At 37.0% G+C, this 24,167-nt stretch overlaps 1 protein-coding gene across 4 annotated transcripts; it reads left to right on the top strand.

The window, feature by feature from the left end:
• Positions 1-1,124: 1,124 nt before the first annotated feature.
• LOC131789228 (putative aminopeptidase W07G4.4) lies at positions 1,125-24,056 on the top strand. 4 transcript variants are annotated; one of them, XM_066160925.1, is made up of 21 exons: positions 1,125-1,322; positions 3,287-3,507; positions 11,814-11,949; positions 12,152-12,211; positions 12,769-12,851; positions 13,692-13,800; positions 14,934-15,008; positions 16,433-16,473; positions 16,885-16,984; positions 17,222-17,297; positions 17,714-17,799; positions 18,093-18,157; positions 19,842-19,881; positions 19,989-20,064; positions 20,419-20,537; positions 21,040-21,126; positions 21,419-21,476; positions 21,615-21,664; positions 22,662-22,793; positions 23,303-23,433; positions 23,611-24,056. In XM_066160925.1, the coding sequence occupies exons 4-21, from the start codon at positions 12,209-12,211 to the stop codon at positions 23,612-23,614; spliced, it is 1,335 nt and encodes a 444-aa protein (XP_066017022.1). In that variant the 5' UTR covers positions 1,125-1,322; positions 3,287-3,507; positions 11,814-11,949; positions 12,152-12,208; the 3' UTR covers positions 23,615-24,056. The 4 variants fall into 4 exon arrangements, with proteins under 4 accessions (XP_066017022.1, XP_066017027.1, XP_066017016.1 ...); XM_066160930.1 differs by lacking the exon at positions 3,287-3,507; XM_066160919.1 differs by lacking the exons at positions 1,125-1,322; positions 3,287-3,507 and adding an exon at positions 5,495-5,576.
• The last annotated feature ends 111 nt before the right edge of the window (positions 24,057-24,167 follow it).

The raw sequence follows: 24,167 nt of genomic DNA on the forward strand, positions 1-24,167 counted from the left end.
CTAAGCATCATGCCCCCCTGCCCCCCCCCCCCCCCCACACCTCTAGTTGGCTCAAACTCACAAGCTCGTCTTTGGCCCCACAAAGTTGCTGCGCGGGCCCTGATTTAAGGTGTAGTTACTCTGACAATCATCTGAGCACTTAAAATAAAACAATAATCCTTATCAATCTCAGCGATTCATTCGCAAATACCAGCGAGCTTTGTCTCGAGAATTATTATGTCTACTTTGTCACAGGTAAGTCATGAAACAATCACCATAATTATACATCATTACGCTTCATCCACCGTCACTGAACATCATTCACCGTCATTGCATATCACTCACCGTCATTATAAATCATTGCGCACTGTTGTTACAGGTCATTCTCTGTCACTGTGCATCATTCACTAAAATTGCGTGTCATTCACCGTCATCACACATCTTTCGTTTAAACTACGCACAATTCACCATCATTATGCTCTATTTAAATCAGCACATCTTTCGCCGTCACTGCACACTGTTCACCGTCTAGAAGTTGATTCGGGAGAAATAAAGGTTGTCGAACGTTTTTTTTAATTTCCATGATTGTTCCCTACCAATGTCTGTTTTGAAAAATACAATAAAAAATGTATTAACCGAGCTTGCTAAAGAGATATGATAAGCAATCTTAACCCATTTATGCCTGTACTAGTACCAAAAAATAATAATAATAGACCCCATTTGTATCTGGGTAACAGGTAATTCGTCTAAATCTTCTTTATACATCCGTGTTCAATATCTATTTTCCTATCATATTTATAGTTCAATTTTCTCAATTTAAATGTTATTCGAGGGAATTGCGAAGAAAGTTGTACTACTCCAGTCAAGATTCGTGAATTTGAAAATAACTTGTCTCTTTCCAGTAGTTTCCCTTCTATCTTCAAAAAGAATTTGAGACAAGTTATATGGACTCCCCAGTTGATTGGATTGGGCTAGATTATAGTCAGTTCCTGCAGTTTCCCCTCGTTATTTAGAAATTTATTTGTATTCAAATATATTTCACGTATTCAAATATTATTTCACGTTACGTGACGAACCTTGCGTAACGCATTTTCTGTAGAGGACGAAAAACACTGGAACTAGTTAACGAGGAAATTGGATTTTTGCTACGTCGTGAACGATGGATGCAAACTGTCCATTCTGTTTCCCAAGCTGAAGCAAAAACAGCAGCTTAAATAACAGTTGCGTTTCAATACATTTTGGCTCTTGTTTGATGGTGTTCAGATAGGAAAATGGCCTCACAGTGGATGAAAAACTCTGAAATGTAGACCACGTGGGACAGCCAGTTCCACGACACGTTATGGGTAAGGAATAAACATGATCGTCATTAATTTAACCTTTATTTGAGCGCGATAATCTTAAAGCTATAAGAATTTGAGTCATGTCTTTAATCATAAAAAACGAAGCTGCAGACTACGGACTTGGTACAAACGTCGGACTAAGAACAGGAACAATTTGTCGTGTAAACCGATCCTACATGTAAACAGTATTTTTGCACAATTTGTTACATTTGATAACTACGTATTGTCGCCCAATCACCTTCCTGAGGTTGTCTATCGCGGATCTTTTTCGCCCATTCTTTGGTGGTGAGGATAAACTCTTTTCGAAACGTTGTTTCAGGCCTCAGTCGGGTATTAGATGAGGCTTCAAACAAGCTCTATGCAATTCTACAGTACATGTAGGAACTAAATAGATAACGCGTGATCTAAAACAACATGTTGTAATGCTCGCATTGGAGCAGTTCTTTCTTTGTTTTCTTTCTCAACGGTGTTGGAAGGCAAACTTACGCCATGAGGTTTTTTTTACTTGTTTACCAAAAAAACGACTGGAGCAGAAAGTGTGCAGTGCACTCAACACAAATACACTGTACCTCCAGACGTCATGTGATTCTAATCTATTTGTTTTCATACGATAAGTTGAACTTGATTGGTTCTTATCTATGATGCTACAATTAACAGTATTTTGCTTTTTTATGATTTAAAACAATTATATTCAGGTCAGTAACAGATCACAGGAGATGTTAAAATACAACAGGAACAACAGTGATACAATTGGCTGGGCCTTGTTTGTCACTTTCTTGTTCTAACCACATTTTGAGGTCATCCTTGATCTGTTACTTAGTAGACACTAGTGTTCAAAAGCAAAATCCGAAAGAAGTGACAGAAATAAAAAATCAGACACCAGTGTCCAAAAACAAATATTGCACACAAGTGTCTAAAATCAAAAATTGCACTCTAGTGTCCTTTAATGTCTAAAGTAAAAAATCGGATATGAGTGTTAAAATGGAAAAATCAGACACTAGTTTCAAAAGTAAGAACTGGTCACTTGTATCTAAACCAAAAACTCCACCAATAGAGTCCTAAATCAAAGATTTTCGTACCCAATTCAAAATGGTCACTGATTATTTGTTATTACTCACCGTATGTACCAATAATTATAATGCTATTCTCCGTTTGAGGATTGATTTTGGTTTGGTGTCTAGTTGCTTCATGCAAAAGCTAAACTCTGGCTTGATGGGCAACTTGGCTCAAGTACAGGTTTTACTTTATCTTGCCACAAGTCAGGAAATGGTCAGGAAAAAAAGGTCCTCCAAGGTCAAGGAAAAGTTAGGAAATTTTGCTTTAAGTCAGAGAAAATGTATATTTTTCAGAGAATTTAGGATTATGATTTTTTTACCAATTCAAGTTTTTAAGTAGGTTTTTATAGACATGAAATGTAAATAAATTGGTTTTCATAAAACAAAAAATATGATTTGGTTTTAGTGGTATGTACTGTAGCATATCCACATAATGGCTTTTCCTTCATCTATCAAATCCTAGATTGAATTGTAATGTAGAAAAAGCAGACAACAAATGTACTGGATTGTTTAAATATAGTTTCATGAAAATTAAGAGATGCAGGTGGTAGGTTTCCAAAAAAATCAATGCATTTTCCATGTTGTGTCAAGGAACTATATATTCATCTGCCTTGTATGAGACTCACTGAAATCATATTAATAAATATTTGGGTGGAAAGAATGGTTGTAGGGGTGGTTGAAGGTCATCACTAGAGCCAATTTGGGAAATTTTAAAATTTTCAGGGAATTTCATAAAGCTATGGCTGTAGTAACCATGTTGTATATTCATGCACTTCTGTCTCAAAGTTAACTGAAAATTTCTTCTTCAATATAATATAATGTCATAAATATGTTATTCTTTTGGATTGTCCAAATTGTTTATTTTGTTTTGTTTTAATATTTCCTAAATGCCTCTTTACAAATATTTCACAGGAAGCCCCATATAGCATCTTTCCCTCTGTGGCATAGTTCAGGACAAATACCTTTGTACTGAAGAAAAATAAACAACATTTGTCACTTGAACACTTTGTGGAAGTATAAAAGCCAAGACCTGAAGTTCAAATTACACCTTTGTTAAAAATTGGACAAGATGGAGCTCAGGGGGAGGACATCAAGATTGCTACTAAATTAGAGAATCTCCAGAGAGCAGAGAAGTAAATTCCAATTGTCTCTGATGAAAATGTCAATGCTGTGCTTCAAATTAACATTAATAATTTTTAAGGAAATTTCCTCTTTAATTAAAAGCAAATTTTTTCTGTGTCTTCAATTAAGTGTGTGAATGAACTCAAACAGGATATGGACGCTGAGCAGGAAATTTACTGTGGAAGATTATGATAATGAAGTTTATGTTCAGTCACTGTACATTTCCTTCTGCATATTTGGATCATCATTTCCATCATTGTTATTGTTGCATGAAACTGTGTTACTGCTCTGACCATGGCTTTGGGTGTTAATAATGTACCTCATTTCACTTAAGTCCTGGGTCTAAGCTTTAGTTTCTCACTGCAAAAGTAAGAAATAATATGATCATTTTCATTATGTCCTCACTTTTACTTTATCTATTTATCTTGATTGGCCTTGACTGAAGTAGTTTTATGTGGTTATTCTTATGTTCTAAATTAGATAATTTTCAACATTGCAAAAGATGTTATCAAACAAATTTGTCCTACTGTTTTCCATACATTAATTTATCAATGGAATTTTTTTTCCATATGTTTTGACCGAAATAAACTAAGGTTATGTCATGTTGCTCTTAATTGAGGTTTTTTCATCGAAACAAAGTCTTGCTCATGGTTTCCTCCACAAAACGTCTTGCACTCTGGCTAGGACATTTTCTAGCTTTAGAATGTTTTCAGTCCCTGTTGGTGTTCCCTGATGACAATAAGTTGGAGTATAACCAAGCACGTTTGCAATTGAAGGAGACAAATTGTTTATTCGCTCTGTCTGTGTCATTAATAGGTTCAATGCTGGTTCAACATTCTCTTTGTATATTTCCTCTTGACTTGCGTATTCCCGGTCCAGAACAAGTTTTAATTTGCGCTTACAATCTACGTTGAGGCTTGGCATTCGTTTGCAGAGAGGAATATCTCGGAGAAGTGGAGAGAAGGCTTTCTCTGGTCAAATCAGAAATGGAAGAGGAAGGAGTGGATGCGGCCGTGGAGGTACGTTAAGTGCGTAGCAGTTTGGATTTTCCAACTTACATGTTTCGAGAAGCTTTTATTCAAAGCAACCCTCCCATTTACACGGTTTCGCGCTGGAAATACGCTACGATTTCATCCTCCTTTTCGCCAATGGGCTAGAGCAGTTTGTTATTTGGACTATTCACTAGCGAAGTAACAGTATCAGTGAAATAAGCTTTTTTCTTTCGCACAGATATATGGTTGGAACGAACCGAGACGAGCGCTCAAAAACCTGGGGGCTTCGCCGTCCGCTAAGAAAGCAAAGCAATACGAATGGAAATTATTGAGACCGCGAAAAAAGAAGATAGCCTTTGCATTTTTCAAATCTAAAATCGGTCCAAAATTTTATCTTTCCATGCGAACAATTTAAACTACAATCGCAAGTTCCAGTCGGGAACCATTGCTTTAGTAGACTCAGTCTTGTTCGGCTTTCGAATGCTATGTTAACTATATTATTGTTTCCTTAGTAACATGTCACTTGATCGTGAATCTGAGCGGCGATTGGTTACCGATTTGTTTTCGTCTGAGTAATCTAATTTTAGAACTATTCCGAAAAACGGTGTTGCCACGGGTAACACCGTTTTTCGCGGAAAACGGTGTCACCACGGGTAACACCGTTTTTCGCGGAAAACGGTGTCACCACGGGTAACCAATCCGATCCGGGTTTTGTCGACGCCGTCAAGGGATGACTCGTAGGGACCTCTCTGAGCGACGGCAAAAGATATTCGTTTATACGATATGCACGACAAAACCTTCACACGCTACAAACTTATGAAAACAAACACTCATGGAAACTTCAAACCTACCGTACAGAATGGTAACTCTTTGCAGAAGAACATAGTTTTAATGTGAACTAGGAAATCGACTGCAGCAACTTTCGGCCGCTATATTAAATATTTGCCGAAAATTCTTCGGAGACTTCGTCTGACGTTAGTGTTTTGAATATTTAATGCAGTCCTTCCGGGTCACGACGGAGCTGTGTAGCGCAGTTTTTGCGGTGCTTTCGGTTTGCGAGGCGAGATGTCCGAGGAGAAGAAAATGAGGCAAGTATTGAACCACAAACTGATCCATTTTAGCTAGATGTCTTACTAAAGCGCAGATTTTACATCGAAGGTAGCTCTGCGAGTTTTTTACCACCCTATCTCCTGTTAGTGCGCGCTTTGCTGTCTGTTGTCGACTAATCATTACGTTCTTCCTCTTCAAGCAATCTCTAGGGTGACTTTGAGATAGTTTGAGGGCATAGCAACAAAAAATATGCGTCTCTAGTCAAGTGTGCCTTGAAAGAATCGAGCAATCAATAGTATAGCTTGTCTTTGCCTATAGTTAACAAGAGCTTGAGTTAGATTGAACAAACGCGAAACACGGAAGCCGCACCCTTTCGATTTTCCATTTGAATGCTTTTCGTCATGTTTTCCTTTTCAAATGTTTCATATTTATTGAATATTGGATGTTAGCTTTCAACAGACTGGCCTTTCCTAGTTAACATTGGCTATCCACGAGTATGAGGGATTGTTATTCCGTAAATACGAAAATTTTGGGACTACCGCTTTCTCTTTCATATGTATTTTAATTATTGTTTGAAGAACTGTTTCTATTTCATAAAGAAAACCACTGCCTATCTGAACAAAAACAAGCTTCCATTCGTATTTTATCTCATGATTAATGCCTAACCACCAAAGTGACAAATATTATATGAAAGGTGCTATATTAATATTGCTGCTTTCTTCGACCAGGTTCGCTTACGTTTGGCATAGCAATTGTCTTATAGACAGGAATAGAAACTTCCTCACTCTGATCAACTTGCAAAAGAGCCCAAATTTTTTGCTCACCAGCTTGAAGCTGTTTTCATGCTTTCCCTTGAAGTGACTTAGAAAACTTTCTTGTTGATTGACCTTCGATGAGAACGACGCCAATATGACGATGCACAATCGCAAAGTCGATTTCGGCGTCGTCAGAGCTTATTTTCCTCAAATTAGTCGGACGATTAAGAGGCACCTTTTAGTGAATAATATTTTTTGACGGAACTTAGCAAATTTTATTTTAGTACAACGAACATCAGTTAGTTAGTTTCATTCCCAAACTTTCCCAGTACGTAGAACAGTTGGAATTCGGCGCTATCTCCGTCAATATTCCCTTTCGATTCATAGGGCAGAATGCTGTGACATTCATTAAATATTCATGATCACCGAAGCGCAAATACGGGGGCTGTCCTCGTGTACCGGTACACGAGGGAATTCTTATTGTTTTCATAACCATACATGGAGTTATGACGCAGTTCGTTAATGTTTCCTTCTTTTGTGTACCGGTACACGAGGATACAACCCAAATACGCGCTCTGAAAAGCCCAAAATTAGAGAAGAAAGGGCCATAATTGGCCAAGTAGCGTTGATAAAACTTGCTCTCCTGATTTCAAGAATTAAAAATCTTAAAATCCACGCACGGAATTTTGAAGAGGAATGTTGTATCAACAATTTAAGACTAAAATAAAGAAGATTGAACAAGTGGAAGGAGTATCCTTTTGCACTTGAAAATAAGGAAAATTGACCTTTTTTTGTATGGAGTCCGTTTTCCAAAGCAAATTTCTGAAAACTTTTACTGAATTTCGCCAACCCACGCACGGTTTATGGAAAATTCATCTTTTCTCATCAAGAATCTGCAAAAAGTTTACAAATTGGTCAACGGGAACCACTATCCTTTTCATTTTGAAAACTGCTGGTTGAATTCGCGTTTGAAAATGGCGCGTCTTGAGCGTGCGAGCTATTGTTTTAAGCCTTCGATTGAATAACAATGGTCACCAAGACTAAATAATAGACCATTCATAAAAATCATTCAGTTGTAAAATTATTCATTATTACCGCGAATTTTAAAAGTAAGTAAAGTAAAGCAGCTGGTTTATTCAAACAGCCGATCATATCGCGCAATGGATAAAGTCATGGAAAACGTCAGCGATCGGGAGCTCTTTTCAGAGCTCGTTGACAACCCGATCAATCCGTTACATGTACATATAGTGCCTCCATTTGTGAAAGAAAACAACCCGATGTTTTATCTTCAAATAAACGGAGAGGCTGCGTTCAAATGGCGAGATAGTTATGGTCAGCCCTGTAAAGTATTTAACTTACTCCAGCGAAGCATCTTGCCTCTTGGATACCAACTAATGGCATCCGCTGAAGAGCGGGTAGGAAAAGCGTTTAGCGAAAGCATCAGGCGATTTTGGCGGGAAATCCAAGCAATCAAGAACGGAAATTCTCTATTTCTCGTTTATTTAAGAGCACGTTTGTCGAAAGACTGAGTATTGGACTCGAACCTTTCTTTCTTTATGTGAATCCTCAGTTCTCCTCCTTCCCCTCCCCTTCTCCTCCTGCCCCTAAATCCTTCTCTGAAACCTGGCAATCTTTATAGAGTTTCATGCATTTTTTCGTAAAAACATCACGATTCTTCGCGATCGAGACTCAAGACTGGCATATACTTGTAGTCCGATTTCAACTGAAAGTAAAGTGAAGTAAAACATACCAAATCAAACAAAATCGAGATAATAACCAGCCCAACGCATCAATCGAATGAAAGTTCTCCTGATTTCGATAATTCATCGTTCGATACCCAAACGTGCAATTTTGTTTGATTGGCAAAACTTTATTGTGAGCTCGATTATGAATGATTAGTTTTTTTTTACGGCACATGATCGTCTTCCTCGAGCGGCAACTATAAAATTCGCTTTGTTTCCGGCGTTGCGTTTCAAGTTCACTTTTTGCGAAACAAAACCTCCTTTTGACGAAACAAAACCTTAGCGAAACTTATAATTATGCGTCGGAGTCAAACTTTTGCGAAACAAACAACGCCGAGTTTATTCAAACAAAGGAAGAAACAAAAGCGGGTTGTGGTCATTCAAACAAAGGGAGTAACAATAGCGCACTAAAGCCATTGTTCAGTTTGCCGCCACATTCAAGTTAATGAGTATTGCCGCGCGTTCATAGCAACCAATAAAAAAGCTTCTTTCTGGGCTCCATGAATAGTAATAAGCGTTATAACAGACCTATGCGTCTTCTTGAACTGTAAGTAAATGTCACAAGAACAATAGCCATTCTACGCTAGTTCAGTAAGGGGAATTGCTCCCGTAGTCTCTCCCGTTGGAGGGATGTATTCGAAAGAAAATGCCAGCGGACACACGACAGTTTCATGATTTATAGCGTTAACAAAGTCCGGGTAAATTCTGCTAAAGTGATCTTCACAAGCTTTCAACAAGTCAGAAGAATACTTGCCAGCAGGCAATCCTGCTGGTAAGTCCTCCCCTGTTGAATTGTAGAAACGAAACGACTTCCGCATGGGGGCGGTTACAGCCAAGGAAAAAAATATCTCATTTGCTTCCATCAACTTATCATATTTTTGTGTGATATTCTGAAATAAGGACCATGCAACAATGTGACAACTCATTCCGGAAAGTAAAGTGACATGATCGATCTTTTACACCCTAGAAACAGTATACATATTGTCCATACTTATTTTTATAAGTTTCCTTTGTAACTGAAAAGGAGAATTGGTTAACAAGTAAAGTCTCCTTAGGTTGGAGATCATTCCCGTTACTCAAGTGATCTTAGTGAATGATTCAGCGGTATTACTGTCAGAACTAATTAAATGCTTTTGACTCAGGGCTTCAGGGGACCTTCGATTAAATGCTTGGTAATTACTCATAGCATTATTTCTCGCTGAATCCGATTTATTATGAATGAATATGCACTTGTAGGAATTTCTCGACCTCTACGGGGAGGGTCCTATTTGAGACAGTTTGCATCATGAATTTTACACGAGGTAGCAAGGGTAATCACACGCAAGCACGTGACCCTTCGAGTTGTTTGCGCCGCTTTTGCAGTACTTTCGGTTTGCGAGGCGAGATGTTCGAGGAGAAGAAAATGAGGCAAGTATTGAACCACAGACTTATCCATTTTAGGTAGATGTCTTACTGAAGCGCAAATTTTACATCGAAGGTAGCTCTGCGTGTTTTTTACCACCCCATCTCCTGTTAGTGCGCGCTGTGCTGTCTGTTGTCGATTAATCATTAGGTTCTTCCTTCTCAAGCAATCTTTAGGGTAACTTTGAGATAGTTTGAGGGCATAGCGAAATCGTAATCGTCGTACTCGTACCGCGAAACTGAAAGGAGCGCAGGTTCCTCTAAAAATTGTAATAGTTGGGTCATTTTGACAGCATCGTCAAGTGGTTTCGTCTCAACCACTTGTTTGAACCTCTGGCAAAAGGCAGGGTATTGTTGTGGTGATCCATCAAACTTCTGGACTGGCACATGAGGAAGATCATGGGAAGCACTCGTCCTTTCCATCGAGGAAGGTGCAAGGCTTTCATTCACAGTTGCACTGGACACATTGGGCGTGACTGTAGAGAACGTCACAGAAGTCTACGGGTTTGAATTGGACTCATTTTAGCGATCACCTTTGACGGGCTTAGACACATTTCTCTTATAAACGGCTGGATTAAGTTGCTTTTTTGAACGACAAGTGGATCACTAACACAGATTCCTCCGGCTTCATTCATGGAGGTAGTGCCTGCAGGGTTTTCTACTGCAGGTTTAGACGTGAGGGGTGGTTTATAACTGACACAGGAGTAATACTGCAAGAAATCACTGAAGGCAGAGAAGCGACTGGCACTCGGAGAAGTTGCATCAGATTGTCCTTTGCAGGAGATTTTTCAACTTTGTGAGACCCCTTAGCACCCTCCTGTTGGATAGTCAGTTCAGACATTGCTTGTTCTGACAGAAACGCCTCTAGCTTGGCTAGTTCTACTTGATCCCTTGCAGCCGCAACCACTCTTTCAGCCTCCAGTTTGGTTAGTTCAAGTCTATTTTGCCGTTCCAATTGCGTTCGTTTGATCTCCATCTCAACCCTTTTCACCTCCAACTCAACTGCCCTTCTATTTCTTTCTCCAGCCTGTTGTTGCATCAATACTGCCTTTGCAGCGAGGGCTTTAGCTTCATGGGTTTTCGAACCAGACACACTCAACCTTGAGGCTTATCTTTTTCCGGATTTCACAGATTCCGGCTGGGAATGATTCCCTTTCTCGTTTACTTCTTCAGCCATTTGGTTATGGTAAAATTCGGCAGCATCAATAACAAAATTTTTCAATCTTATCATGTAAGCTTGTGCCCTGGCGGTTGAGTATCGCAGTCACTCAAAACACTCCGATATTTTTTACAGGAAGCGTCAAGCAAATCATCATATTTATCTCAGCATGCTCAGGAACGCGTTATTAACTTGTGTTTGTTGAATTCGTACCTTAATAACATTTCCAAAATCCTCAAGACTTTTATCTAGCGCGTTACACGCTTTCGTAACGGACAACAAATGCCCCTTGCGAGATCTTTCCAGCGACTCTAACCTTCCGTAGAGAATTCTTCGTTGCGACATGACACAAATCTTGAAAGATAGCGGTTTCCTATGATTAAAATCGACGATTCTCAAGTTGAGGTCGTAAACAACATAAATAAGCACAAATTATTACACCAATGTCCGGAAACTATCCGAACTTACCATATGGTGAAAGGTGGGAAACAAGAAAGACAAATCACAGTTCCAGAGCAAACTAGCTCCACCACATGCGATTGAAAGAAAATGTAAAGGAGAAGAATAAGCTATCAAGGCATCATGGTCTTACGTATCTATAGAAAATAATGAACTGCGGAATGGACTTTACGACTTGTTGAGGAATAGCCTCAGCACATATATTTGCGAAGAAGTTCAGTTCCATCTCTTATGTAAGGAAAACTAAAGCATCACTGATATCGTTACCATTTAAAAGCAAAATATATATAACTTGGGTCCTTGGAACTCTAAATAAATTATCTTAAAAAAACATGAACATTTAAGTTCTGGTATAATTTGAGAGTTTTTGCCCATTTTCAGCAAAAGCTATTGCATTTCCAGTACTCGATGTTTTTCACATTGGTGCTCTTTGTCTTGATGATTTAGCTTCTAAAAAAACAATTTGTTTAATTTATTGCTTGCTTGTCTTTTTTATGGTTAAAATCTTTTATCCATTCAAAATTTGTTAAATTATTTTAATTTTGGTTTTTCTTTTATAGTTTGTATGGAAACATAATATTATCTTAGACATAGAAACTTAAATTGAATTAAAGTGGTTTAAGAAATTTTGAACCACAAAGGGTGGATGTAATTTGTAAGAAGCCTCATATGTCCCATAATCACTTGTAAACTAGTTAAGTCTCTAGACAAATTTGATATTAAAACAGTAACATCATTGTTGCATCTGTATCTCTGTAGGCTTCCATGTCCAGTTTTTCCTGTCAATGGTCCTAAGCAAGGTACATTTGATTACTATGTCCTTGTGTGTGAAGATCTTGATTGGAGTATCCCCGCATGGGATTTCCTGAAGACTCCTATTTTGGAGGCTGCAAAGGTATTGATACATCCATAGAGTAACATTCCTTTTAAATTATTATGTAGGTGTTGACTGATCATATGAGAGCCTGATGGACAACTATTTGGCTTGAGCTAAATAAATAAGACCAATATAATCCCTAATTACTTTTGAAAATCTATTTGAAATTTAATCTCATGACAAAATTACCTCACTAACTGTTTTAGACATAATTTTTTAGGTGGATAAAGCTGTTGGAGTTGAGACCTTGGTGTTTTTCTGTGACCAAGACTTGCCAATGGTAAGCTTACGGAAATTTTCAATAAGGTGCTAGGAACCTATAAAAAATTTAGTCGTGGAGCTGCACTCTGTTTATATGAATGATCCGTGCAGTGACCCATAATCATGTTAAAAAAGAAGAACAGTTTGTAAAGGTCCAGTGGATTTTTAACTTTCTTCCCTAAGAGTTCTAAAATTGTTGTTTCCATGAAAAGTCTACTCTTGTTCCAAGTGATCCATCTAAGGGGAGCTTATCCTTCTGTTTGTAGCATGAAGCAGCCAGATGTAAGAATATTAGTACTTTTAAATGGGATGCCAGTCCAGTGCAGATCATTTCTCAGCTCCTTCCCTATCAGCATCTGTTAAGCCTCCCTGAAAGGTTGCTCTTAATACCTATCATAGCCCTGGGAAGATAGAGGTACTGTGAGAATAAGCGTGTCTTGCCCAAGAACGACTCAGAATGACCTGTCCAGGTCTCAAACCCAAAGCTACCCTGGACCTGGAGTCTAGCCCTTAATCTGGTAGACCATGGCATCTTGCACAACATACAATGATATTTGAAAAATTACCTCTACTCAGGTATATGCCCCGACAGGCCCTGTTAATAGGGACTACGATGATGTGAGACGATACTATGATGCAGCAATGAATGGAATGAAAAGGTGATTTACTATGTACAACGTGTTTTTTCCCATATGTATATGCACATTTGTGTATATAACTTCTTTTTTTGTTTTTCTGGGAATTTCGTGGGTGAAAAGAAGAGATGTGCGTGTTATACTTGGTCAAGATTTATTACATATAAAAAATAAAATGGAACGTTTACAATAATCGCCTTCCTCAAGGCAACCATTGATAACAATGAAGCACTCTACTTGCGTTTTAATTTAAAATAGTTACCTTTATTTAACTTTGAGTGAAAATGTGTGCTGGAAATATAAAAACTATTTTATTTTCTATGTAAGAGAAAGGCTGAGCCTCATTAATTGTGCAGTAATATGATTATGTTACAAATTAATCATTCACTTCTCTTTTGGCAACTAATAAATAAATGTTCGTTGAATTTCAAACATTTTGGATTAATTTGAAAAAAAGATAATAATAATAATAATAATAATAAGAATAATCTCGGTTGATCTAGAGAATATTCACCCAATTTTGCGGGTGCCAAGAAAAGTTGTTTTTTTAGCTTTCTGGAATTTGAAAATTAAGACATTCCACATGGAAACAAAACGCCATGGCTATTTTCCACGTTAATATTGTCAAACTCGGTAAGGATGGCCATAAAGTCACTCTGACTGGATGCTTTGAAAAACCAACAGCAAATGCTTGCATGTCACTAAAAACCTTTTTTGTTCCATTTTAAAGGTCTGCATTGCAAAAAACTGTATTGTGAGTCCTTATAGCCTTAGCTGATATGATATTGTCACAGACACTCTGGGCAGGCTCAGTTGAAATTGTTACTCTGTCGATAAATTATGGTGTTTTATCATTTTCTAAAGGGCTCTTAAGGGCGGAAGCAGATGCCCACTCCTGGTGACCATTTCAAAAGACACATTCCCAAATTCATGGTCTGTGTCACTTCTTGGAGCTCTTCATGCACTCTATGTGGTAAGAATCACTTAGCATGTGATTTAGAGATTTTTTTAGCCATCACTGCAAAAAATCTATGCTTTGAGTTTGAGGTATAGTCAAATGACTCCCAGAGATGCTTTGTTTTAACTTTTACTTAAATTCTGTTTGCTCTATTTGGGAAAAATGGCACAGTAATGTACAATCCAACGACTTCAAAGAGCGACATACAGGAAACATTTTGTGGATGGGGATGTATTGATTACTGGTATTTGAATTTGCCTTGAATTTGCCAAAACTAAAAATCCAGATCGTATTTCAGCTATCCATTCGGAAATTTTATCTTTGAATTGAGTGTTACATTTTCTTAGTACTAACCAAGCATAAAGGCCTTACAGGGAAATATTGGCCTGGGGTTATGGCGGTATGGACCAAGTGCAGCAAGGTCCATACTAAACTGACTGAGGGCCATTATTTCCCAGTACAGCTTGAGTAAGTAAGGTCAGTAAGTGGTTTATTATATGGCACTCAGACCAAACTTGTTTGCTTTGAATTTGCCGGATTTAATGAACAAAAATCAGTTACTCAGAATATGGCCATTTCTGTGGAAACGGTCCCTATTGCAAAATACGGACCAAGTAAGAATCAATCTGAACATTCGGATTTGCCTCAGGTCTACCTTTCCAAATAATAAATTGTTCCTATTGTGCTTTGGGGTACTAGATGTCTTTAGGGGGCATTTGCTTTACTAAACAGTTTGGGAACCTCTCCACAATGCTATCTTTGGGACCGACTGAAAGGGGAGGAGAGGTCTAATAAAAAACTTTTGCTTTAGAAAGATAGTATATTTTTACTAAGAAAAATTACTTTCAAAACACTTGTGAGTTTATAACATTATCAAAATACTTTTCAACAAGAAAGAAAAATTATGTTTAAAAGAAAAGCATACCAAAACAAACAAGGTACAGGGAATCTACAACAGTCTCTAGAATGTTTACTTTTAATATTGCAACTGTTTAGTTTCTCCTCATATGAAATGAATTGTCTGCTTGAGCAAGTTGTCTTGTCATTTCATAATCCTTGGAAGGTTTGTCTTATTAAGAGACTGAAGAGTTTAGAGAGAACAAGGGTCCTTCAAAGCTCTTATTAGCAATTCTGACTCTCATGTTTAGCCAATTGAACTGCGAGAAGCTTTCCCAGACAAGGAACAAAAAGTTGATCACCTTGGAGTGGTACTATTTGGTGATGTGAGTTTATTTAAATAAAATTATTGTTAACATTACATTAGTGTCTTCAAAAAAGGGCCTCTGGCGCTTTCAAAGATCAGCGTATGGGGACACCTTATTGAAGAAAAAAAACTGGCTGCTATCGAGCCTAAAGCTTTTGAAAGTAACCATAAAAAGCAGTCAAAAGCAGAGTTAGGAAAGGCAGATTAATTTCAGGAGTTTGCTTCAAGCCAAAACGTGATATTAGAGAAAGCTCATAACTATTATTGTTGGGAGTGAAAATGTTTGATAAATGAACAATGCAGTAACACAATGGAGAACATCAAGGCGAGTTATGTATCTAAGTGACAATTAAACAGCCTACAACAAATAAATTATAAAAGTGCCTTTAATAATTTTTTCCAAACCAAGATTTTTTTTCATAAAAAATTCCATATAACAGTAAATGATGCAATTCGATGCATTTACACTTTGACTGCTGGATTAGGAGACAGAGAAGTATCATTATTTGACCCATATATATATATATAAGTGAAAGAATCAAAGAGGACGCATCGATTCTCTGTTACTCTGAGTTTCGCGCCTAAGCGCTCGTTTGTCTGACGAGCGCTTCGGCGCGAAACTCAGAGTAACATAGAATCAATGCGTCCTCTTTGATTCTTTCACTTATATATACTCAGCTCTGCTACCACAGCATTGAGCACTTTATGCCAAGGTAGACTCTACCCCCACATATATATATATATATATATATATATATATATATAGGAAGTCTGCAAGTCGATTTTCGCGTGGAACAGTGCTCAATACGTTGAAGCAGAGTAGAATAAATATTATGAGAGGAAAAAACGACGCAACTACATATCCCGACAAGCCTGTTTCGTGAATCGCTTCACTCTTCAGGGGTTTAAGAGTGAAGCGATTCACGAAACAGGCTTGTCGGGATATGTAGTTGCGTCGTTTTTTCCTCTCATAATATATATATATATATATATATATATATATATATATATATATATATGTATGAATAAGAAGTCTGTGTTTGATTTTTCCGTTTTACAGTGCTCGATACGTAGAGGTAGAGCTCAATGTATATTGAGATAGGGAAAAAACAGAGAGAGAATACTTTCATCCTTACAAGTCTGTGTCGTGTTTACTCACTCATAAGGGGATTTTATTATCTTTATTACATTTTTCATATTCATTATTACATATATATGTAGGTATGTATAAAGTCAGTGGCAGTGTTTGTGCTCTTTGAAATTGAATTTTCTTCCATTAAATTCATCACTTTCTTTGGAAATATTAACAAAATGCAAGGCAGCCGTTTTTAAATTTAACGCACCTAGTGAGATATGATGCAATCCTCGATCAATCAGAGAGCGTGCATTTCTATAATCACTTGTGCAGTTATACTAAATACACATAACTATGTCAATCTCTAGGGCTGCAATGTGGAATACATCAAAGCAATCGATTCTGGAAGGTGAGCATATCATGGTGTACTATGCATATGGCAATAAGAAAATTATAGTCCTGTGCTTTAGTCACTGGTGAAGCTCTCTCTCAAGCCATGGCTCTGAACCTATACTTGCAGTCATACATCCACATCCCCCTTTTCACAACAAGGGAGGGATGTTTCACTGTTAACTTTGCATCCTTTTTGCCTTTAATTGGTTTTTAGTCAAAATTAAACCATGACAATAGACATCAAATTCACTGGAAAACATTCTTTTAAGTTTTCTGAGGTCACTGTCGTGGTGATCAAATACCTGAAACAGTGCTCAATGGATATCCTCTTGCAATCATTATTAAAATGACTACAATGTGCCTTCAAAAATCAAAAGAGAGAACTGTGGGTTATATCTCACCAATTGTTGTGTGATCCGTATCATAGGTATGTGTGTCAGGACATTGGTGGATCAGATCCTGAAAGAATGGCTGCCCCTCGGGTGGAGGAGTACATTCGTGAATTATTTGAGGGTTCTCCAGTTAAAGTAAGCTGGTTTGATTGTTTTAATTTGTCCTGGACATACTTTGTTTTATAATAAAGTTTTTAGCAACCACAATGTTTAGTTGTTAGTTTTCAAATTTTTGGTCTTGAGGAATTGTTCCAAACGTATTCAGAAACGTCAAGGGCACAACTTGGGCACCAACTTGCAAAACCTTTAGCTTTACTTGTAGTTCCTCTGCATAGATCCCTTTGCGATCTTATGCTTCCTGATTTAATTCAGGTAACAGTTGTTAAGGATCCAGCTGAGTTTGAGAAGAACTATCCACTGTATGCAGCCGTCAATAGGTGTGCAAAAGGTAAGTAATTTGTCATTCTATTTAAGATACAGATTCCATGTTGCTGTTGGTCTGTTCAATGTCATCAGAAAAATTTGGTATGGAAAAAGTTTTTCCGTCATGTTTCTACCTCATTCATGCTATTTTTTTGTATTTATTGCTAAATAATGACAACAATGGCAGTAATTGTTTTCTTCGTCATGGTTTCACCAGATTAATATAATTACATTTTATTAAATAAATGGATATAGGGTAATGAACTTCTGCAAACATGTTCCTTTTAAGCTGGCAAGATCTAACAATGAATGAATCAATTAAAAAGTTAACTATTCAGTAGATGTAAAAAAAAACAACAAAGAAGAGAGATTCTCCATAGTTTAAAAAAACTTTTTGTCAAATGTTTTCTGTTGAAACACCAGTGTGCTTACCAATTTTAGTTGTTGAGAGACACACTGGTCGAATCATCAACTTGGAGTACGTGGGAGAAGGTGACATCCAAAACACTGTCCTTCTGGTTGGAAAGGTTGGTACCAGAGAGAAACTTGTGCTTATCAGTCGTTTAGCCATTTTCCAAGGTTTTCCATGCTCAATTGCATCTTGGCTAAACTCCTTTGTGCTGCCCCTTTGAAGTATTTGACTTTGCCTTTGGTCATAGTAGATGGACCCGGTCCATTAGCACTAGTCTTGCATGATACTCCACTTCTTGCTCATTCTTTTCCAAACTTTTTTTTTTTATCTGTGTCCTGATGTATGTCATTATATGTTAGGATGTGACCATAATTGTTAACTATTTACAACCATTTCTTTGTGTTTTAGGGTGTGACTTATGACACAGGTGGTGCAGATATTAAGGCTGGTGGGGTTATGGCTGGGATGAGCAGGTAAAGATGCTTTTAATATGGGCCTTAGCATGCATGTACTTACACTTTTGTTACACTTTTCACAAGATATTCCTTTGACCCGCGGATAGCAAATGCTAATCAAGGAGGGACAAATTTGTTTATTTATTCATTTATTTTTTACTTACTTAATTTAATTACACTGGAAATAAAACGGAAATGAAGAAATATAATATAAAAAGGACAAAAAGATACGCAAAAAAAAAAAGAAAAAAAAGGAAAATGGTAGATGTTCATTGTAAAGGAGAAAAAGTCACAGCATTTGAAAGTGTACGAAAAATATTGTAGAACTGGTTTAATTTGATTCAATTTTGCTGTGTTTGAATTTTAGCATTATCTCATCAGGCTTCATACAAGAATCTTCATTTTCTAGAATATTGAGAAGAGCTCTTTTTGTTTCTTTTTTGAAAGATTTCTTTGATAAATATTTGTATTCATTAGGCATCTCATTCCCGACTTTGACACCAACACGCGAAAAGGCTTTTTTTGCATTGTAAGCCTAGAGTACTTAACGCTAAAGAGTTGTGACGTTGATGAGCTAGTATTATATGTATGGATGTTTGACGTTCTCGTAAAAAAGTTTCGTGATTTTAGAAGGTGTACTGTCGTTATGAACATCAAGCATTAATTCACATACAGCTTCATAATATAAGAAGGTAATAGACAGAATTTTCGCATTTACAAATAAGGGGATTGCACGTTCTTTTCTATCAACAAAGTAGATTAAACGTAATACTCGCTTTTGGAGAACAACAATTTTGTTTAGATAGTTTTTAGACGCATTACCCCAAGCAACGAGTCCATAAGTTAAATAAGGTAAAATTAAGGATTTATAAATATTTGTGAGTACAGATGATGGAGCAAAGTGTCTCAGCTTAGCAATCATTCCTATGGTCTTATTTTAGTGATAACACAGTCCAAATGGTTTTTCCAAGAAAGATTTCATCGATTAAAACACCTAAATACTTGATATAACTCTTATGTTCCGAGCTTATTCTCCTTTTTTTTTCACTATCAAATATACTTATTTGAGGAAGATAACGGATTTTCTTTTGTCTAGGGCGAAAAATTACAAGATTTGATTTTTTTGTATTCAAAGTCAATTTATTTGTAGTTAACCAGTCATGTAAATTGTTCAGTTCAGCATTGACCGTCTGTTCTAAAGACTTGGAGTCCTTGTCAGCATAGAGAATGTTAATTAATTGTAGCACTGTTGTGGTTATAGAATATAAAAGGGGACCAATCAGAGGGTACTGCGAGTTACATAGAATCCTCAATTGATAGAAATTTTGAGAGAATGATCACCTAATCTGATGGCTTCTGTTGCTTTAAACATGAAAAAAAAAAAACAACAACAACAATCCAGAGTATGTTGGCTTATTATCTGAAACATGAGCAACTCTGTAGAAAACAACTTGTTGGTATGACTGGTTAGATTTAGGGTTATTATTATAATTATAGATGCTGACCCGAATTATACAACTTTAAGAATGTTATTGAATCCTGTACAAATAGTTTTGTCAGGCTGACTGTTATTCTTACCTTTATGAGATCGTATACTAACTCACTCACTCATGCCCGTTACGCTTAACTGGCATGTAGGGCAGCAACGTGCTCGCATGCAGCGATAGATTATTATCTCCGTCATGTACTTTTTTATTTTAAGGGATAAGTGTGGGGCAGCTGCAGTGGCAGGGTTTTTTCAGGTATGTCAATATTATAATTATTTTTATATTACATAACATAGGGCCTTTTTATATCAATTTACTTTCTTCTAGAGGATGTGATTGATGATTCAGAATTAATCTTTCAGACTCTTGCTATTCTGAAACCAAAAGGAATCAAAGTCTTTGGTACAATGGCTATGGTGCGCAACAGTGTTGGTGCAGGTAAAGAAACACATACAGTCTAAATGGTGTCTCAAGTTGAAATACCGGTACTGCATTTTAAGTACTCCTGTGATGATACGTCTTAGGTATATCTTAGCCGCATGTTAAATTAACTGTGTTCACACATTGAAAAGTTAAATTTCTAAGGCTTGAATGTCCTTTCGCTTTCAATCAGCTCTAATACCTTAAACCTTAGCAACATCAACAATATTAGTACTGATAAGAACGGAGATGCTTCTTTAAGTTATACTTTCAATTATGAATCCCTCTCTTTACTGTCATCATCCTTTGAAAAGCAAAATTTAATTATGCGAGTTCATCACCAGAAAAAATTAAATAAATGTACAATTTCAGAGGGCTATGTTGCTGATGAGATTATAACCTCTGCCGCTGGGGCCAGGATTAGGGTTGGTAACACTGATGCTGAGGGTCGCATGGCAATGGCTGATTGTGTGCATCATATGAAACTCAAGGTAATATTGTGAATTTAAACATAAAGCAAATAAAAAAAATGTAACATACTCATCAAAGAGTAACAAGAAAGCGACAAAGAACTTGATAAAATGAACTAGATGAGAATTTAGCTTTGGCGACACCAGGGTGTGACGCTTCATCTTCTTGATTTGTACAAGGTTCAGTTGAAGTTTAGAGTGTTTGGTTTTTGTGGAGGGCGGAAAAATCGAAGAACCTAAAACCCTTAGAGCGTTTCAAACTTTAACAGCTTGTGATTACATCTGAATGCCTGAGTACTACAATTTTTCTTTTTCTTCCACCTTTTCTTGTTCTTTCCTCTCTTCCTTCCATTATTGCCTTTCCCAACCTTTGCTCCTTAATTTCTTCCCTCCTCTCTTCCCTTCTTTTATCATTTTCTTTATATTCTTACACTGTCCGAGGAGACTAATTGAATCTCGCTTTACTTCCCAGTGATTGTCTCATTGTTGTACCAGTAATAAATGTGTAGTCGTTTTGTTTTAGGCTCTCGCAGAGAAAGTTCCCACACACATTCTTACAATTGCCACCCTCACTGGCCATGCCCGCCTGGCTATGGGTCCTGCCTACTCAGTAAGTACTAATTAAATTGCCACTACTGTTATACAGTCAACTTTCTCACCAAAGCGGTTCCACGCTGTTTGAATTACGTTTTCTTTTATCAGTCAAGTACAGTTCCTGAAATCCCCCATAATTGACCAGTGGTGATAAGAAGAGAATTGGGAAGAAAAAGAATTGGGGAAACTTGCTGAGTATAAATAGGCCTTTAGATAGGAAAAAGAACAGATGTGGTACATACAATTTTGACTTCATGTCCATGATGTGTGGCAAGGCCGTTTATTTACCTTCATGTTTTGCTTATTAGATTGTGATTGACAATGGGCCCGCAGCTCGTACCAAGTTTGCTCAAAATATCCAAAAAGGTTAGTACTTTTTACTCATTTAGCCTGGTAATGCTAGTCTGTTCAAGAACATGCGAACTGTAAAATACAAAATTCAGTTAGCGTGGATTGTTAGTCGTTGTCACACTTACTCAATAATTGGTTTGTTTATATTTCTAGCTGGACATGACATGGGTGATCCGTTTGAAATCTCGACAGTTCGTAGAGAGGTATTTGATAAGTTTGATTACTAAAATTATCAGCTTAATCTTGTTCTAAGTCGTCGTTACCCTAAAAATCTTTTTTTCACTATTATGATTTAAGTGAATTTCTAAAGCAAGCAATCTCACTTTGCGGCAGGCAAAAATTTTCAATCTCTGACTTTTTTGTCTAAAAGAGAAAGCAAAAGCGAGTGGGTTCCCTGAAATTCTCCTTCAACGACTTCATTGCAAGCATCCTGAAAATCCTTTGACCCCTGAGAGTGACGGTGACTGACATATAATTTATCCCAACAGTATTATCCCCTGAATCACACAGTTAGGTAACGAGGATAAAGGAAGTGGTCACTGACTAAAGAAGTACTTGATTGTTAAAAAAATTCTCTTCATCAGAACCTTAGGAGATGTACAGAGAACAGTATGGAGAATATTCACACTGATGTTAGGATGTAAAGGGTTAAACGTGAGGCAGTGGTAAACTAAAACCAGATAAAAAACAAATAAGATAAAATTTCACTTATCTTTTGCCTTCACATCTGCCTCATGTATCGTACTTCACCACCAGTTTGCATCTAGTTACAGAGAAAACGGATATTGCGGCGTTAGGAAGGGTTCATTTATATTTATTTGTGTGCATTTCTTTTGTAGAATCTTCAAGGGTTAAACTTAAGTCGTTTTTAATCTTACACGGTTGTCACAGAAAATTGTGCCAAAAAGTTTGTTTAACATTGTAATTTTTCAAATCCGTGTAAAAAACTCGGTAAGATTAAACAGATAGGAGTAGGTTGTGTATGTTCTTTGTTTGATTTTCAAGGACCAATATTCCTCTTCGTTGGTTTTCACGTAAATTTCACTCAGTTACTTCACAAGCCTCGTTCCAAAATAAAAATTCTAAACCTTCGCCTCTATAAACACAGAATATTCCAAGTCATGGGCGTCCTTTCATCTTAAAGAGCGAGAAACTAAACAAACAGGGAACCCAGCTAACAAATTTATTGCCTCTGTTCAGGATTACGACTTCGTCAAAGCCCATTCAGAGTATGCAGACGTATTGCAGTGTAATAACTCTCCATCCAGCAGAACACCCAGAGGACATCAGTTTCCAGCTGCTTTCCTCATCAGGGCCTCAGGACTTGATAAGGTGAATTCAAATTTTACATTGCAAAGAAGGGTGTTTTCTTTCTGCGCTACTTCGATAAAGCTTCACTGCAATTGAGTACACTGCTGCTAATCGCGCATCGATTGGTTGGATTTGAAGATCCCTTACTCTTTTTTGATTGAAACATCGAACAGTCAATATATTGTACTTTATTATCACTAAATATATTTATAATAAGTAGAATAATATACGTATTTTGATCGGTTCTCTCTTATGGTATAATGGAGGACAAGTGCATAGATGACGTCACCAGAAACAACATTTTGCTTCTTTATCTGAGAAAACAAATAGATCCCGTGTTTCTGTGGGTCTGTATAGGAGAAGTCAAAATGTGGTAAAACATTGGTGACACACAAGGTTGCGCCTAATTGGCCCTTTTGTCCTTACCACATGTTGACGTCATTTTTGATCTATTATGAACAAACGCACGGCAATATGGAATTTATCTGTTAAATTTATTTATTTATTTATTTATTTATTTTCCATACTAGCATGGTATTGACTCAAACCAGCCACTCTGTTACTCTCACTTTGACATTGCTGGATCAAGTGGAACATTCCCACAAGTTCCTACTGGGGCGCCAGTGGTTGCCATGACAGAAACCTTTCTCAAAAGCCATTTGTTAAGAATCAAAAAATTGTATCGCAAGCGCATTTTTTTACACGTGTAAGATCAAGGAAGACATGTTGATTCTGAGACTCCGCTGTTCATTCTAGCGTGAGATTAAAAGGTAAAAGATATTACTCTGTGTCACGACCCCGTTGATATTAACCGTTCTGCCGATTGAGAACACCATTGTTGAACAGATCATAAGCTGATCATAGCATTGCAAAGCTTCATGTTTTTGCTTGAGCACTAAAATTCAAAGATAAATCAGCACGAGAAATCTGATTTTTATTTATTTTCGTTTGAGTCAGTTCTAGTATGGTGTAGGAGTCGCAACGGCATATGCGAGGCTTAAAAATAGTTTTGAAAAAAAAAAAAAAGGTTAAATGAATGATGTAGTGTAAGATGATGGTATAAGGGATTATTTATATGGAAAAATTAGGAAATGCTTGTGTTAAAGTTGAGCCGAGTTAAACAGGTATTGAAAAGCTTGTCATGGTTTTCTTTTTCGTAGATTCTCGGAGTTTTCGATAACGCTTCGGTGTTAAGTTTGAGCCAAAATATTGCTGGAAATAATAGGAAACAACGTCACATGTCTGTGATTCCTCGCGGTTGCTTAAAAAATGTAGTGGAATATGACTGACAATAAATAAATTCAATGAAAAAAAAAATTTTTTTGTTGCTGATTCTTCCTTTTTTTTTGTTCGTCATTTTATTACTTAACCCTTTTACTCCCAAGATCTAATTTT

The sequence above is a fragment of the Pocillopora verrucosa genome, chromosome 1 (genome assembly GCF_036669915.1).
Source record: "Pocillopora verrucosa isolate sample1 chromosome 1, ASM3666991v2, whole genome shotgun sequence".
In the NCBI taxonomy this organism is placed as follows: domain Eukaryota; kingdom Metazoa; phylum Cnidaria; class Anthozoa; order Scleractinia; family Pocilloporidae; genus Pocillopora; species Pocillopora verrucosa.

Bases quoted from the DNA above. Each gene is read 5' to 3' on its own strand.
- LOC131789228 (XM_066160919.1), top strand. From the start codon at position 5,554: ATGTCCGAGGAGAAGAAAATGAG. The intron at 5,577-11,813 runs GCAAGTATTGAA...GTATCTCTGTAG, and splicing joins TCCGAGGAGAAGAAAATGAG to GCTTCCATGTCCAGTTTTTC. The intron at 20,065-20,418 runs GTAAAGAAACAC...GTACAATTTCAG, and splicing joins GCGCAACAGTGTTGGTGCAG to AGGGCTATGTTGCTGATGAG.